The sequence below is a fragment of the Octodon degus genome, unplaced genomic scaffold (genome assembly GCF_000260255.1).
Source record: "Octodon degus isolate 3935 unplaced genomic scaffold, OctDeg1.0 scaffold00012, whole genome shotgun sequence".
NCBI lineage: Eukaryota > Metazoa > Chordata > Mammalia > Rodentia > Octodontidae > Octodon > Octodon degus.
This window is the reverse complement of record NW_004524588.1, coordinates 6,344,200-6,362,892: the sequence shown is the minus strand read 5'-3', so window position 1 is coordinate 6,362,892 and position 18,693 is coordinate 6,344,200. Positions and strand designations below refer to the sequence as shown.

General features: G+C 39.3%; 1 protein-coding gene across 3 annotated transcripts in view; it reads right to left on the bottom strand.

Moving 5' to 3' along the window:
- Positions 1 to 18,693, bottom strand: part of Ptpro (protein tyrosine phosphatase, receptor type O) — a 265,902-nt gene that overhangs the window by 52,862 nt on the left and 194,347 nt on the right. For all 3 annotated transcript variants that reach the window (XM_023709537.1, XM_004626095.2, XM_023709538.1), the window contains exons 13-15: positions 8,528 to 8,667; positions 5,869 to 6,001; positions 3,915 to 4,035 (exon numbers count right to left, since the gene is read on the bottom strand). In XM_023709537.1, coding sequence (XP_023565305.1) covers positions 3,915 to 4,035; positions 5,869 to 6,001; positions 8,528 to 8,667 — 394 coding nt within the window. The remainder of the gene's footprint in view (positions 1 to 3,914; positions 4,036 to 5,868; positions 6,002 to 8,527; positions 8,668 to 18,693) is intronic.

Here is an 18,693-nt window from a genome sequence, read left to right as displayed (position 1 = left end):
TTTTTTGGTGCAGGGTCTCACTACACAGCCCAGACTTGTAGTGATCCTCCTGATTTCTGCCTCCCTAGTGCTGGGGTTACAGGTGCACGCCACCACGCCCAGACTCCATTGCTAGCTCAGTGCACCCCGGGGGTGGGGCTGATGTGGCATGCGGAGCCAGGGACCAAACCCTGGCCCCTGAATATCATTTATATGTTAAGAATTCTTGATTTGCAGGGCTGGCCAAATAGCTCAGGAGATTAAAGCACCTGCTTAGGCAGACACAGTGGCTGGGGTTTGATCCCCACTGTGCCATTTGGTCCTGCCCTGATGGCATGCTGAGAGGAGATTGTGGGCGTGGTGGCATGCACCTATAATCCCAGCTCTTGGGAGGCTGAACATAGGCAGATTACTATGGGTCTGATCTACATAGTGAGACCCTGTAGTCCCTACAGACCCTGTACAAAAAAAAAAAAAAAAAAAAATCTTAATTTGAGACTGGTGAGATACCTCAGCAGTCTAAGCACCTGCCTGGCAAGTGCAAAGACTTGGGTTTTATCCCCAGTACCACATGCTGTGCCTGCCCCAGAACCCCAGGCATACCATGCCAGCCACTGAACCCAGACGTGATGGTGCACACCTGTAATCTCAGCAATGGGGAAGCTGTGAAAGAAGGATCACTATTTGTCTGAGCTGCATAGTGAGACCCTATAGCAAGTAAATGAATAAAAAGAAAATTTCTTTTACTTTTTTTTTTTTTTTTTTTTTGGCATAACCAGAAATTGAACTCTTGCCCCTGTACTTGCCAGGGAAGTGCTTATTCCATTGAGCCATCTCCCAGCCCCAAGAATTTTTGATTAATATCTTCAAGCACAACTTCTTCCCAAGACCCCAGGCTTTCCTATTTAGCCCCCCATTCCACACCTGTGTTTGCAACTCTTCCCCAATTTAACATTTCCAAAGCTCAAGTCTGGGTGTTTCCCTAACTCTCAAATCTTTTTCCTTGGAGTTCTCTTTCCATTTACTTCATTCTTTCCATTACTAGTGACAAGAGCCCATAGTTCTTGATGCCTTAGATTCCTTTGCATATTTTCATTCCAAATTCTCTTTGTTCGCAAGCCTGATTCCTCTATTTTCAAAATCTAGGGGTGAAGCCATGTTGGTATGTTGGACTGTAAAGGGCTCAGGTCAACAACTTCTGACATTGCCAGTCCTGCGGAGGACCCACTACTATTGTGGACTACTGCACTATATTGGAATATTTTGCTGAATTCACGTACTTACAATATTTAAATGACAATGGAATATCCTTCTCTGACAAAACTAAACAAAAAAGGTGAAACAAATGAATGACCATTTTGTATCTGTATATTCAAAAATAGGATAGATATACAGCTACATTCTCTTAATTCAATGAATAAGATTTGTACTAATAGTATTTGTGGATGGGATGTCATGTCTGCATCTTGTACAATGAATAACCACTGAGGCAAAAATGTGCAATGTATTTATTATTGATACTGTCCTACTGATCGGCTTTGAATCTGTCTCATTGTTGTTTCTCAATAAAATTATTTAAAAAATCTATGCAGACTTTGGTTGTTTCTCCCCCACCTTCATTGCTATGACTCTGGAAAAGCTACTACCATGTCTTGTCTGGATTACTGTAGGCATTACCCCAGGTGATATGTTTGCTTGTCTTCCTTGCTTCAAAGAAGCTTATTTTCTACATAAAAGTAACAATGTGGCCGGCCAAATAGCTCAGGGGATTAAGGCACCTGCTTAGGCAGATGCAGCATCCAGGGGTTTGATTCCCATTTTGCAGTGCCGGCCCCACCCCCAGGGTGCGCTGAGACAGTGATTGAGACTAGGAGTGTTGGCGCACGTGCCTGTAATCCTAACTCTTGGGAGGCTGAACACAGGCAGATCATTATGAGTCTGATCTACATAGTGAGACCCTGGAGACCCTGCAGACCCTGTACTAAAATATAAAACAACCCCCCCCAAAAAAAAACCAAAAAAACCCCAAAGCAACAATAAAAGCATTCAAACATGAGTCATATATTGTTAACTTCTGCTCCAACTGGAGCCATAGCTGCCATTTAACTTAGAGGCAAAGCCAAGGACCTTACACTGGCTCATGCAGCCTTTTAGGGCCTGTTGTCCCCATTTCCCTCTCCATCACTTCCTCTGCACGAGTCACGGCAGCCTCTCTGCCTGCCCTTGAGTGTGTTAGTCATGCTCCTGGCCTGGGGCTTCTGCACCGGTTGCTCTTGCTATTAGGCATGCTTTTCCTGCAGCTAACGCATTACCGTGTCCTTCATGTTTTCCAAGATTTTGCTCAAAAGAGTCAGCCTTGGTGAATGCTGTCTGCTTTCCAGGGCTTCTCTCTCCATTCTGGTATGGCTAGTTTCCCCAGTGCTATTCTTTTCTCTTAACGTCCACTAATCTATTACTTAATTGTGTTATTTATGTCTTGAATTGTATTTTTTTAGTGTCATATACTACTATATGCCAGGCACACATAGGATTCTGATGTACAGGCATCAATTAATATTTATTGAGTGAATAAAGTTTGTGATCTGTACAATTCTAAGTGGTGAAAAATTTGATCTCAGAGGATGTAATTTTATAGCTTTTCCCTCCAACCACAGTGTAGTACCATCACTGTCCTCATTATTCTAAGATTAATTCAGATGCTAACTTTAATGAAATTGATTTTCATATTCAGAGTTAGCTATTCTTTTACTTTCATGGAACCTTGTCTGACCAAGTTTTCAGTGCCTAGTGGACACATTTGATGTCTGATTTTTCATATAGCATGTAAGGCATTGATTAAGTCATTGTGAATGATGAAAATCTGAGAAAGGAAAAGAATATTGATTTACAAATTAGCAGGATAACATTGGGTAAGAAATTTGAAATTTGAAGAAAATTTCCTAAACCCAGCAATCTTCAAATTAGTAGCAGTTTAAGGGAATTGAGAGATTGCTCTGATGATGTTAGGACAACAGAAAGTACTCATGAATGTGTTCTGTTGAGCAATGCAGCAGTGACAAAAACAAAACAAAGCAAAGCAAGACAAAACAAAACAAAACAAAACTCAGTGAAATACTGAAGTGAGAAGTCAAAATTTCTGGGGCTGCGACTAGGGCTGGGCCTATAGCTCATTGGTAGAACGTTTGCCTAGCATGCCTAAGGTTCTGGATTTGGGAACAAGAAAGATTTTTCTAATTGGAAGAAAAACTAAATAGGCTACAACTGAGTGATATATATATATATATATATATATATATATATATATTTCAACCTGTAAATATTTTCTGATTTGGACATAAAATTAATCAGGACCTAAGCACACACTCTGCATATGCTTTCTGATAAAACAACTCAGCAGAACTAAAGAGAGGTTTGTCTCCTAATTTCCCTTGTGCTTTCCACTTTTATTAACTCTTTTCATCAATTCAACTACACAAGAATGGATCATACTTTTACTCCAAATATGTCAAATAGTACCCAAAGGTAATAGATCCCTAACTGTGGGCTTCTTACAATTTTGAGAATGATAACATCAGGGATGTAACTTCGTGCAAACAAGCAATCCCTTGTTTGCCAACTCAAAAGCAACATTTCCTAAAATAATATTCAAAAGTTGACTTAGAACACACAAAATGGAAATAATAAAAATCAAAGTCAAATTTGCCACTGCACACTTTAGATACACACACACACACACACACACACACACACACACAAAAGCATTTTGTTTATTTATTTATTTATTTATTTATCTATTTATTTATTTTTTCAGAACCGGGGATTGAACTCAGGCCCTTGTGCTTGCCAGACAAGCATTTATTCTACTGAGCTATCTCTCTGGCCCCATAAAAGCATTTTAAAGATGCCAGATAAAATATCAACAAGACCTAACTTACCTAGCCATCTGCAGATGCTTTTTCCTAAGAATGACAAGGGTGACAAGCAGCAGGCCGATTAAAAGCGTGCTAAGGATCGCCAACACGGAGATCACCACCACGTTAGGATTCATCTCTGTAACTGAAGAAAGAAGCCACATATTGTCATTATATGTTCCCTTCTAGGCAGAACAACAGAACCCTGTGGCTTTCTATCTAAGAGTAGTAAACTTGCGATGATAACAATAAGGGTCACAGTCTTGTTTTTCCAAGTCAACCAGGACCTTGTCTTTAACTACAATTTAGCACACTGATACATGGTGTTCAGGTCCCTGGAAGAGTTGAATCTCTTTCAAAGGCTCACAATATTCAAGATATCCTTATAAAGAGGAGCTACGACATGTGAAGAATGTCTATGCCACAGCTTAAGTTCACTGCAAATTCGAACTCTAGAAGTCATTACCATGCGTTACCCTTGTTTAACATTTTCAAAAGCTTTGAAGGTGGAACGTTAGTATTTTATACGCAGGACTTTAACGCCAGAAAGCACAACTGTATACTTTGCTTGCAACTAATAATGTATATGAAAAAGGCATTAGCAAGCTGCCGTCTGTTGCAGCGCTCAACACATTAGTCGAGGCAGCATTCTGATGATCTGTGGCCATATGTTCAGAGGTTTTCCATGGGCACAAATCAAGAGATTAAGTCTATTAATATGTTGCAGGGTCCTTAAGAATAGGGAATGTGTCACTTTTCATATATTTTACGCAATGACTGGCCACTGTGGCACTTGTATGCAGCCAGTTCTTCACACGAGATGGATGAACAGGATATAAGAAAGGGCATGTATTAAAAATCTTTATTCAATTGTGTGAAGCAGCTAGAGGCTACTGTCCTATGCACTGGTCATGACATCACAGGATTCACCTCTACGGCTGTGGGTGTTCGCTACTTTATATTTGGTCCAGGTTGGCTCCAGTTTATAGGCTGAATCACAGGAAGAGTAGTTGACTCATGGTGAGAAATGCTTGTCAAGGTCACCTCACTACTAATCGACACTTGGGGACACCATTTATCAACCCCGCTGAGCCTTGTTTTTCTCACTTGCAAATAAGCTTAATAAAACCACCTGTTACACTAGGTTAGATTCTTATGGAGAGACATGGAATAACAGACATCAAAGTATACTTAGAAAATTGTAACAGAATACAGACACAAAATGCCATTAAAGTCTTTACAGGCTTACTGTTTGTTCTTCTGAAAAAGCAAAAATAAAAATGTTTTTTTAAAAAAATCATTCTAGTATCACTGACAATGGTAGCTAAATATATGACTAGTATTACAGAGATGAGAAGAAATTAACTAAGGGAACGATGTGATAGAAAGAATAGCTTCATAAAGGGACTCAGATGGGGACACCTGACACTAACAAATCAGGGGACATCATATATAGCACCATCCAGGAAGAGAATAAGGAGACAAACATCATTCCAGACCTACACTTCCTGCTGGATTACAACTTTCTTGTTTAACTCAGTAACTTAGGTACTGGCATTGTTTGACCAGTACTAAGGCGGGTCAAAGGCCCAGAGGTACAATAGACGAAACCTAGTTCATCAGGGTCTTATACCTACTGCCAAAGGGTCATGGTGATGAAGTTGGTTATAACCATTAGCATGTAGACAGCACAAGCTAGGGCTGTCTGTATTCTATTTCTGAGCTTCAAAACAACCGAAAAGGAAATATGTTATTACTCTAATTACACAGACAAAAAGTCTCAGAGACAGGAAACAGCTTTCCCTAAATCACATATCTCATTAGAATTAAGGGGTACCTGATCCCAAGCTTGGGATTTTTTTTTCAATAGAACATTGGTTCCCCTAAAAGGAAGATTATACATATTTCTTTAAAAAGTAAAGAGAAAATAGAAATAAATAACTTCCGAAGGCCAGATTGCACTGGTGCACATAACTACCCATTGTTGAGACTGCTATGAATGTAGGAACACTGGGGCTGCCATGGCTGAAGCTGGTGACACTGCAGTTGTAGGCGGTGGCAGGCAGGAGGCTGGAGACAGTCACGACATGAGAAGACACAGCAACAGGCTCCTGGAGGTGCAGAAAGTGAAATACGGTTAATGTTCATCCTCATGTCTTTTGTTTTAAAAATAATATATGCAAGATGGAAAAGAATAACCGCAAAAAATAGTTTTTCTTCTTTTATTTCCCATCTCCCCAGTTTGCTAACCGGGAAGCAGCCACTGTGGCCACATACTGTTTTCCCCTATGCGTGTTTTATGGGTGCATAATCATCTAAGACATGCAGCATGGGTGTAAATGGTGCCACAGTGCATACATTTTTCTGCTTTTCATAGAACCTTTGTTATGAGCATACTTTGGAACTCTTTCCATGTCAGTACAGGTTTAACCGCTTTATTCTTCTGAAGAGATGCGCAGAGCTTACGGAGAGCGATCATTCAGCTCACCGGGCCCCATACTGATGAGGGTTTAGATGCACTCTGAGTATTTTTGTGCTATTGCAAATGTCGCTACCATGAGCGTAATTTCACAAATGTGGCTAAGTTATACAAACACACACATGATGTTGTATGCACCCACAGGCACACATAAAATCTATGTGAATATGAACACACACACGCGCACACACACGTGTGCACACACACACGCACACACACTCATGTGTGTATTCTTAGCGGCAGCTGAACTGCTGACTCAGCAAAACATACATTCCTAACATCACCAGCTATTAACAGTCTCCACAAACGCTGCTCCTCCTACTCGCCTCTCAGCGACATGTGTCAGCACCTGTTTTCTGACGCTTCCCCCAACACAATGCTTTCACCACGAGCTTTCCCAATAGTATTGTGAACTTTCATCTTATAGTCTTATTTTGTACTATTTTTTTCTTACCGCAATCTATTTTCCATATGTTCAAGAATGTTTTGTACATACATTTTTTTCCCCATAGATATTTGCTTTGGGTTGCTGGTGCTTATTCTGTTTATTTATTTGACTGGAAGCAATTCTTTAAATCTTAACAACCATATACCTTTTACCTGCATTTTCAGCTTTCAGCAACTTGTGTTGCACAAGAACACTTACTATCTGCCTCTCTTTGCTTGCTTTGCTTCTTGTTGAGAAGAGCAAGTTGCTCACTCGGTGGACCAGTGGCCAGATTGCTGATAATTATTGCTGTGCAATAGGAAAAGACGAGTGGGCATAACACTCCATTTCCAAACATGGTTCTGGAATGGCCCAGCAAAGGAAAGGAGCCACCAGCACCGACTCCCCACTCCCATCCCTTTCTTTCTTCCATGAAAGAATGACTTTAAGTGAGGAAAGAACTTGCTCAGGGGCTCCGTTGTGGCAAGAAGCTGATCACTGTGTTCTTCCAGTAAGAGAATACTGTAGTCACAGAAAAGCAAATTCACTACGAGCAGAGCAGTCATTTGATACTAATGTTCTTAGAATACAACACAAATTCAGCTGCTCAGCACAGACCAAAACAAGAGACATTTGCAGAGGAGAATGTCCAAAAAGGGAGAGCAATCAAAGCAAATTACCTTAGTGCTCAGTGTGAAAAATTTATACTGCCAACAATCCTTCCCCTTCAATCTCATGAGCTCTGTCTTGAAAAAGTGTCAGTTATTCACTTATGGTATTAGTCTTTATGCTGGAGTATGTAGAGCCCGTCACTAAGCAGCTCTTTCCCATCTGACCCAATGAACAAACAACTCAGTATTTTATTGTTTTCACTATTTGTGATTCTAAAACATTATGAATAACTATCTCTTAAACTTTATTTCCAAGAAAATCGTTCTCCTTGTCAACCAGAGATATATGTTTTCTTTTAATGTCTCTTTGTAGCATAAATCTTTCTTGTGGTACTTCTATTTTGCTTTAGTTTTTTAATTTAAAAAAATTATTTACTTATTGATTTATTTAGTACATGGGCTCACTGTGCAGCTTGGACTTGGAATGATCCTTCTGTCTCACCTCCCTAGCTCTGAGATGACAGGCATGTGCCACCACACCCGGCCAGCATGGCTGAGGCTGGCACAGCATGTGGTATCAGGAACTGAATTTGGGTCTTTGCACTTGCCATGCAGGTGCTTAGAACACTGAACTATCTCCTGAGCCCTTTACTTATTTCTCTATACATAACAAAACAAACATGAAGACAGATGTTGACTCTACCACTTACGTTCTATCCAGTGTTTTTCACAGAATGGACAATTGGTTCACATTTATTAAATTATACTTTATACGTTAAATTTTATGTTATATTTATTTTATGCAGCTGAGAGGGCAAGCATATTGTATTTGTTAAATTTTATTTTAGATTGGTTCATCCTGCTAGTGAACTAGTTCCTTAGTGAGACAGTTCCTTCATTTCTTTGTATGTCCTGGAGTGACAAAAAATAAGCACCAACAGAAAATCTCTTAGAAGATACTCTTATTCTGAGCACAGTTTTACTTCTACTGCTGAAATGCAAACAAGTAAATAGACAGCTTTCACTTCTGGCAGTTCAGAGACAGAAGAACTTTGTTTTCTTCCGATATTTACCATTCATTGCATTGAACCCAGAAAAGGAAAGTCAAAAGGTACAGTACCTGGACTTTGGTTCCCTGACCAGAGCCAATCTGTTGGCAGAAGACTTCGAAGAAATCCGCTACTCCCTCCTCTACCCACAGCAAAGTCACTGAGGTCTGGGTTTTGTTCACTGCGAAGAGTGATTTGGGAGGAGCTGGTTCTGAAGAAATAAAAGGGATTTAAAAAAAATAATTAATTTAACAGAATGTATTTCTTCTTTTATTCATAAACAGGTAAGAGCTCCAAAAAAAGTTCTTATGTAGGTAGTGAGAGCCTGTAAAATCTTGACTGTACATTGTTTTTGAAACATGTTCCTTCACAGTCACTGAACTAGGAAAACTGAAGGTTTTGTCTTGTTTCCCCTTTCCACTTTATACTTCTCTATTTTGGGACACTTCTGTTTTCTACTTCAGCTTTCATATAGCCCTAATCTATTAATAGGTTTGGTGTCATCTCTCCTGGAGTTAGCATTGCCCTCGGAATGCAGAACTTTTTGGAGGAGATGCAAGAGTCTGTACTTAACAAGGCCAGAAAGATGAAAGTGGTGTGCTTCTTTCTAATGAAGAGATTCTGGCTAGTAGCTGGCCAGCAGTCTGTCATCCTTCTCTGGAGACTCAAGGATAATTCAGTCAGAGGAATGGCTTCTTGGAAAGTTAATCAAAGTTAAGGGGGACAAACCTAAGCAGATAATGTGATTTTTAAAGAGGAAATGATTGATGGAAGAGGACTGGATGATTAATGACATTTGAGAGGTTTTTTTTTTTTAATCCTAGAAATTTTATCTTGTTCAATAAATTAATCCATTAGTCAAGGAAGCCAGGCTGTCATGCTCATTTCCAGGAATTAAGTCTCTAGATGGTTTGGCTGGAGACCAAAACCCGCTGGGTCTTCAGTTCTAGTGAGAGCTCTCCTCACCCATCCCTCCTTCCTGAATCTCTCCTGGCTGACCACAATTTTAAAGAGGAACTTAAAGTGCGGACTTTTCCTCCATTTCCAGCTCAAGGCCTGAACCTGTTGTTAGGTCCCCTGACGAGAACCGCTTGGGCATACCACATCTTGTTACCTGCTTCACACAGTAGCCAATTCTGCCTTCCTGACACACTCCTATCAGAGAACTATCACCTGCAGTTGGTTGGGTTTCTGTCTGCTTTCCAAGACTGTTCTCAGATCTTAGCTTTTAACAGTGCTTGAAAATGTAAACCAGTTTGCCCATTTCACAGGCATATATGTATTTTGCAAAAAAAAAAAAAAAAAAAAAGAACTTTTTTCTAAAATATCATCATTGTGGTCCAGTCCAGAAGCCAGAAATATGGAAAAAAATATGTTTAAAACATCTTTTTTTTTCTTTGTGGTACCAGGGATGGAACTTGGGACCTTGCCCTTGCCAGACATGCTTATGCTGCTGAGCTAGCTCCCCAGCTCTAAAAAATTCGTTCTTGATATGTTTTATTGCAGATAACCTAAATTTAAGTCCAACTACAAGAAAGCATACTTTTTCCCCAAAGGAAACTTGACAAGACAAGGAAGGTAAGTTACAGGAAGAAACAGGCAAGTCAGTCTTGGACAAGCCAAATTCATAACTGATGACAGGATTCCTCTGGTTCACGTGCAATGAATCATCCCTTCCTGTAGATGTTGGGCAGTCTCATTTCTCTTCTGCAGAAGAGAAGCCAATAAAACTGAGTTTCTGATGAGGCACGCTGGCCAGGCTGCACTCCCCACACCTTTCATAATTGTTGCTCCCAACGGGATCACAGTTTTCGGGCTGCAGAAATGGAGGTGTAGCACTGACTTGTGTAGAACTGGGCACCCACTTGGCAGGCGAGTGTGAAGTTACTGGGCAGAGTCCAGTGATCTGTTAGGTGAGCCTGGGTTTTGGTTGTTTTCAAAATGCCTGTTGTAGCATTGCTCCTCAGAGAGAGGGTCTTGCACAATGATCAGATTCCCTAGGATGTCTACATTTTTCCTATTGGTAAGGAAATAAAGTTTAGCTATTCAATAATCTCTGGATCCAGCTACTGACAGCTGCATCCTGAGTCACCTGTCATCTGTGCCTACTCTCCAGCCCACCATTGCCTCTAGCTCCATAGGCTTGGAAGTGAATCTGGCAATCACACCTTCTCATAAATCCGTTTTGTTTCCTCACTGCTCCTGGCTCTTTTAGGGACATAAATATACCTTAAGTTGTCTAAAAGAAAAAGGCTGAAGGTGTGCTCTCACTCCTCAGTCCCAGTATTCTTTTAAGAGTTCCATCCTATCTTCCTTACGCTGTTTTTAAAATGACACTGCCTATCTAGACTTTTTCATCACACAAAACCAAACTTTATTTTATTTTATTTTTGCAGAACAGGGAATTGAACTCAGGCCCTTGCACTTGCCAGGGAAGTGCTTATTCCACTAAGCCATCTTCCCCAGCCCCTGAACTGAGGCTAGAATTTTATTATTTTTACTTATTTTTTGTCAGAACCAGGGATTGAACTCAGGCCCTTGCACTTGCCAGGGAAGATCTTATTCCACTGAGCCATCTCCCCGGCCCCAAAACCAAACTTTAGCAAATCCTGTCCCTTCTCTTGGGCTCCCAGTAGTTCATTTTGTCAATGAGAATTTAAGTCAGATTAAATTCTGCTTGACTTAGGTGAATCCTAGTTATGCAGTGTCTATTTTTTATTAATTAAATCTATTGGTGCATTTTAGGTATATGTAATGATTACATTCCTTATAGGGTATTTGTACCTACACATGGTGTAACTTGATTCTTTCCCCCATTCTCCTACCCTTCCTTCAACTCCTCTTCACCTTCTTATTTACAAAAGCTTTTATCCCCACATTTTTCCTTCTTTTCTCACAGTATCTTATCTAAATACACCAAGTTTTAAAGATCTACTCAAGTTGACTACATGTCCCTCAGGTTCACCAGCAACCCTACACACAGGGAGGTTGCCACTTGGTAAAACCGGTCCTCACTGACCTTCGCCAGACTGTGTTCTTTCTCAACTCACATGTTTCCCCTCTTTTCTCTGCACATTCTGAGATCAGGAAAAGTCTAATCTTCTGCCTGAAGCCTTACCTGATGGCTCTGTTCTTCTGGTCATTTGTCCCCTTTTATAACCTGGGTTGCTTTTAAATATTACCTATTTGATCTCTTTAGTAAAATTGGGATTCTACTGGATCCTACTAAATTTCTTAAGAATGAGGGCCAAGTGTGATAAATTACTTTGTCTTTACCTTGAACTAACCCGCTATAGCTTCTCAGCATCTCTTATTTATTGGAAAATGTAAAAGGAGTCAGGATTTATTATCAAGAAGTTTCAAGATTATGGTGTGTGTGTGTGACTCTGACACAGTGTGGTTTCATTTTTATGTTCTCTGTCTTTAAACAATTGGAGGTCATTCTGATAAAACAATTGGATTTCTGTGACAGTCAAGGACTATTATGAATATAATAAGGGCTCTCATTGGTCCAAGGAATAGGACATGGAGACCAGAGTAGAAGTTCTTTTGACCTGGCTGCAAATGTGAGTCCAGGTAGTAAATAGGGTCCACGGTGGAAAGCTCCAAAATGGCTTCAATCTCCAGCAGCCATGTAACAACTTTACTTTTTTGGTGGACTATGAGGACCATAGATTATTCTGGGGTCATTTCACTCTTATGAAAGACTCCTCCAGATGAGCTCTGCAATGAGTAATGCACACAGATCATCTACTCATGGGTTACTTAGGATCTGGGTGACAGATATCTTCTCTAAATGAACTAGACAGAAATTTGAGCCTAATATCTCAAAGGAAATAAAGTTATTGCAAGGTTTTAGAAATGAAGGTGTAACTGGATTGGAAGGTGCTTCCAATTGAATTTTACTGCTCATGGAAACATCTCTCCTAGGGAACGTATTCAAATGTAAGAACTATGTTGTCCAACACAGCCATTAGCCATACATTAGCCATTAACAACTTCAAATTCCTGAGCACTTGAAACATGACCAGTTACTATGAAAAATGCTGCAGATGTATGTAAATATGAACTGAATTTTGAAGACTCAGCATGAAAAGAAAATCTAAATAATTCTTTATATCAATACCATTTTGGAATTTTTAAAAGAAAATATAAGGAACTCAATTTTATCTGTTGTTCTGTCATACTATTTTTTAAAATATAACTACTAGAAAATTAAAAATTATGTATAAAGTTCTTATATCTCACTTGGATAGTACTGGGGTAGAGTATCTCTTCCTGTTTGCTAGAGTACATGTCTAGAAATTCTTGCCAGAAGCTGGTTGGAAAGTTCCTCTCTGCTGTCTGATTATGTTGTCTGATTAAAAAAAAATGAGCTCAACAGTACAGCCTACGGTGTTTTAGGGCATTCATGTTCCCTATCCCCTGGTACTGTGCTTAATGGGTAAAGGCGAAATAGTGCCTAGGCCACGCATGTGATGGGGAATACAGTGTCATGCAGGGACATTTTGATTGCTCTCCATGTGCAGCCCTCAAATTTGTCACTTTGGATCCTTAACCCTTATAACCTCAAAATATGACTGTATCCCAAGACAGAACTTTTCAAGCAGGAATGAAGTTAAAGTAGTGCTCTTGGGTTGCACTAAAATCCAATCTGGCAGGTAGCCTTAAAAGAAAACCATGTGAGGACAGCGAGAAGACAGTTAATCATCTGCCAACCAAGGAGAAAGCGTCAGGAGAAGCCCATCCTGCAGGCACCTTGACCTCGAACTTGCAGCTTCCAGAACTTGAAGAAAGCAAACTTCTATTATTTTAACCACTTAGACATCATATTTTGTTATGACAATCTTAGATAACTCATGCAGTCTCTCACTATAAAAACATCGAAAAATCAACCAGTTCATAAAGCAGGAGGGTGAAGTAAAAATAATAATGTGAAGAGTAAATAAGCTTTAGGGAAATCTATACACATTTATAATCATTGATAATGTAGAAGACAGTGGTTAATAATTATAGTTATCAATTATAGGCCATCTCCTGGTTGTCATTTTGTATCTCTGAGCAACACTGAAAGTCTTGATTTCTTCAATGTCCCTATGATTCGAAATGTCAGATTTCCCTTTGTTCAAAATAATTTAAGAGTCTGTGATATTAGACATTAGTATGTTTATGAGAAAGGATAGAAAGGATATATATATATATATATATATATATGTATGTATATTTTTTATAAAACAAAATACAGATGTATACTTATATGCTTTTATATACTCTAAAAAGATTTCTAAATTTCCTGGTGTTATCTTTAGCTATTTGGTGCCCTCCTTTCCTCTTCTCTCCCATTTAGTTCCTTTTCAGGTTCCAGTTGGAAATTCAATCTAATTTTATAAGCAAGTCAAGTACCATGCACAGAACACAAGCATGGCGGAAAGCAGCAGGACTACCTCCACCATTTAATTCAGACTGGATTAGGTGAGGCTTGAGCTGTTTCCTCGGCCCCTTGGCCAGAGCGAACGTGACCTTCTGTGAAGGACTAGCTGCTGTCTGATTCTTATTTTGTACCCTGTCAACAAATCTCTTCTTTTTCTCGGAAATTTCAAAGGGCATAATCAATATAACACCAAGCCTTGGAGCAGAATGTAACATATTTATTGTCTAAAATCCATCTTTCTCTGCTACTTATATTGTTCTTTATTTTAATGTGACTCATTGGTTTAACTGCCTACTAATGATGTGTACGAGGCCACCATTATATTTACAAGAGCCAGTTTCACTTTGTTTACATTTTATTCCTCTAAGCTTGGTGAATCCTCTAACCAATGTGTGCCACTGGTAATCAGTGAAATTGAGCAGAAATACACTGCAGGAGTTATCTGCTTTGTCATGCTTTTTTTTTGGTATTTTTAAAGGGTCAACTTATCATTTTGTCCTTACATTAAACATTGAAAATACATGAATTTAAATTGGTCTCAGCAGAAACTTATTAAAATATTTATGATAGAGATTCAAATAGAAAAAGCCTGGAAAGATGTGTAGATATTGTACTTTGGAAACATTACCACATTTAAAGTCTTTTTCTGCTATCAATAAAATATATAAGACCTGATTACTTATGCTAGTTTAAAGATTTACATAATTGCATAGTAAAGTTAGATTGAATTACTTTCCTAGCTACCCTGGAACATCATGCTATATCAGAAGAATGGATGCCCCTGGACCATAGTGTTAAGTGAAATAAATTAGATGCACTAACTTAAGTATGAAAGAGTTTCTCTCATATGAGAAATCCAAAATATGGATAAGGAGCAAAATGAAAGATGAATAGTAGGAATTAGCAAGCTAGATCTTCTGCAAAAGGGAGGAAGACCAAGAAGCAGCCAGGAGGAAGGGGTCAGGGAAGGGGATAAAGAAAGAGTTAAGGTGTGCTACATGCATGAGCCAACTCCGCACAAGGAAGGGAGTCCTTATGCAATGCAAGATGTGCTAATGAGAAAATAAAAACTGACAAAAAGAATGTATTAATTTTCCGAGTTTAGCACTTCACCTATTTTATTCCTTTTGCATGTCAAATTAATCTATGGCCAACAAAAACCTTTCCCTTCTTTCTTTCCTTTCTAATTTTTATTTTTACCAACACCGATTTGCAGTACATAATGATTACCTTCATCACGGGGAGTCGTTATTTGTAGGAACACATTTTAATTCTGTCTATGTCCCCTTGCCCACCTCTCCCTCCACCATCTCTTTATCCTTACACTCACTGACAGTAACTTTTGCTCAGTTAATTGGAAGTCTTTAGCCTCACATTATAATAAATCTTTAAAGTTTATATTTTTCCACAACTGTACCTTAAGCACTATAAGTCGTATTACATATTCACCTTGGCAAAAATTTGCAAATTATGCAGTGAAAATCGCATGAATTTTTTATAAGAATTGTCAGAAATAATTTAGAAAAGAAAGCATTGTTTTAAATAAGGAAAGAAAAACAAGAGGTAGAAAAATTATTCAGGGTGGGTTGAAATGGACGTGCAATAAAATTAATGTTTTTTATTTACATTAAATGACATATTATTTGTCAGATTTAAAGGGTAGTAAGCCTTTTTTCATTGACTTCTTTTGCCAAATACATTTATTCAGTAATTTGAAGTTTTAAAAATAGAATTGCGAAATATAAAAAAAGTAGGCAAATATTTAGCATTGGAAAATGCATTAATTTATAATTAGGCCTTTTGCATACACAACAACATTTTTTCACAGGAGCCAGAAAAACACCATTTGCATTAGTTCCTAAGTATAACCAACGTGGCTTACTGAAGCAAGTGTCATATTCCGTTTTGTGAATCACTAGTTGAGTTTATAATTCCCAACACAAGTATAGTAACTTCTAAGATTAATGGGATTTTCTGAGAAAACATTCATTAACATACGTAATTTTAAAACAAAGTATCAGACTTCTTCCTTTTTAATGTTCCCTAAAATATGTTTTTGCTTACTATTTTTATTTGGTTAGGAATTATATGTATCACAAAACTCTTAGGAAAAACCCACGACTTTTATTATACCATTAACCTTTGTGCTTTTCCCCTAAACTCATATCGAATTAAATTCTAAAACTTGATGGAATGTAGAGATCTTTTAGTTCAGATTTTCATCTGAGAAACACTCTAGGCAACTGAAATGCAGAAGACTGTAGTCACTTTCTAAGATATAATTGTGACACTCTCATCTAAGATCCAAATCTCCATCGACCTAGTTAAGGATCATCTCTTACTGTACTTGACTTTTCTTCTTTTGTATTTTAGAGAAGGGTCTACAAGGTGCTCAGGGTCTCACTACTAGATCAGACTTGTAGTGATTCGCCTGTTTACAGCCTCCCAAATGCTGGGATTACAGATGTGCGCGCCACCATGCCCAGTCTCACTTGCCATCTCAGCGTGCCCCAAGGGCAGGGCCAGCATGGCAGGCCCGGGGATTAAACTCCCAGCTCCTGCATCTGCTTGCAGGAGCTTTAATCTGCAGAGCTATTTAGCCAGCCCTTTTCTTCTTTATATGTATTTTCCACTCATTTCAATATAACTTAGGATAACAAGGTACCCTGAAAATTTCCTATGTCCAGAAGACAACTTTTTCCAGAGTGACCACTTGTCTCTGTATTTAAACTGTTGTCAGACTTTATAGTCACTGCCTTTTGGATCTGCTTTAAAAATTCTTTCAGAGAAGCAAAGAAAATAATGCACCTGAAAGTGCGCAGCCCCTGTGGGTCAGGCAGAAGGAAAACTTCTAAGGAAGTGCTAAATTTGTGTGGTCAGGCTGTGGCTGCACCCACACTGCAGTGATTCAGAAGAACACAATGAGAAAATAAGGATTCTACTCAAAACGTGAGACCCTGTCTTATCTTGGACCAGAGTGACCGGATAGTGACGTGGCTGTCGCTGGAAATGGAAACCAGAAAGCAATGTTTGCATAGGCTGCTGGCCACAAAGGAGGCCTAGTTACAGCCATCACAACCCTCTGCAAGCCTAGGCGACAGGCGCGTGTTCCTCTTCTGGGAGGTCCTCTGAGGAGACTTGCACAAGCTGCCTCGCCCGTTCTGCCAGGCTCGCTACCTCATGGGCAGCCTTGTCCTCTTTGAGGGTTCGCCTAGATCTCAACCTTTCTTGTCCAGCCCAATCCACGACATCAGTTCAATCAGGTTCGCCTCTAATTGTGCTGCCTCGCTAATTCTCTTGGCTCTTTTCAATAATCCTATAAACCAGTATTCCAGCTCTCTGTGTGCACGTAGAGAAACAATTAAAAATACTTGGTTCCTCTTCTCCTTCGGCTTCTGCTCATTAGTTCTCTTTTCTTTTATCAAACAGCTCCTGGAAAGTTTTGCTGCTCTGTCTGGAGATTTCCTCCTTGCCTTCTCTTTAAATGCATTGTAATTAAACTTTTTCCCCTTGTCACCCCACCTAAATGCCTCTCAAAATCTTAAGGATTTCTACATTGCTCCGGTCATTGATCCTTCTACATCTTACCTGACTTCTCTGCAGTTGGTACGACAATATGGTCACTCTCTGAGCTGCCTTGTTCTCTTGGCTCCTAGGATCCTAGGGCATCGCACTTTCCCATACGCCCTCTTACTCTGCAGCCACTCCTCTGCTTGTGCTGATTTCTTTTTAAAGGTGGAGTGACCCAAGACCTAGTCTATGAACACAATTATTGTTCTCTATTTCTTCTTTAATAAAATAACCTCATCAAGTCTGATTCTCATTCCTACATTTATATTTACAGGCCTGAATCCAGACTCCTTCCTCTAACCACCTACTCTGTGCAGCATTTCTGCTTCACTATCTAAGATCCGCCTTCAAATGCTGACACATCAAGCCAGAGCTTCCTATCTTTTCACTGAACCATGTCAATCTCATTCTAGTCTCAGCTACTATATTTCTAAATGCCCCACATCTGATATTTTGATGTCTTTGAGGGCTGCTTTTACTCATTCATAGGCATCTAAATTCATCAACATTCTATCAGCTCTACAAAGCCAATAAATTTTGGATTTGATCAGTTTTTATCACATTGTGGCTGCAAGCCTAATCCAAGCAAGTACTCTATAATCTGGGTTAGACCCAATGGTATCCTAATTTTAAATTGTCCAAGCTAGAATGTTTTGGAGCAGGAAAGGGTACTAAAGAGGATGACCAGCTTTCAACTCACCCATAACGAGTGTAAATTGATACCATGATCGTATTACCTAACTTGTGAGACTGTATCCCTAACTTGTCACCTGCTTACACCCTTGCTACCTCTCTGCCCAAGTACCTACCCCTCATCCTTTTTGTCACTCCACTCTGGCCTTCCTGACTTTCTTTTGAAATTTCCATACATGCTTCTACTTCCAAGCTTTCCACTTGCGAGGCCCTCTGCTCACCAAATAGCTTCCAATGTAACTCTGTTTCACTTCACTACCTCCTTCAGGCTTGCAGTTCAAATATCACTTTCACATCAATACTCGCTCTGTCTCCCTCCATCTCCCAAATCTCACTCCACTCCCGTAGCACTCATCCCTCTTCCTGCTTCATTTTTTCCCCATTATTCATCACCACTTAATATCCTGCAGTTAAGCTCACCCTCCTTCTTTCCAATAAATAAAGGCCAGAGATTTTGGTTATCTTTCTTTCTTTCTTTCTTTCTTTCTTTCTTTCTTTCTTTCTTTCTTTCTTTCTTTCTTTCTTTCTTTCTTTCTTTCTTTC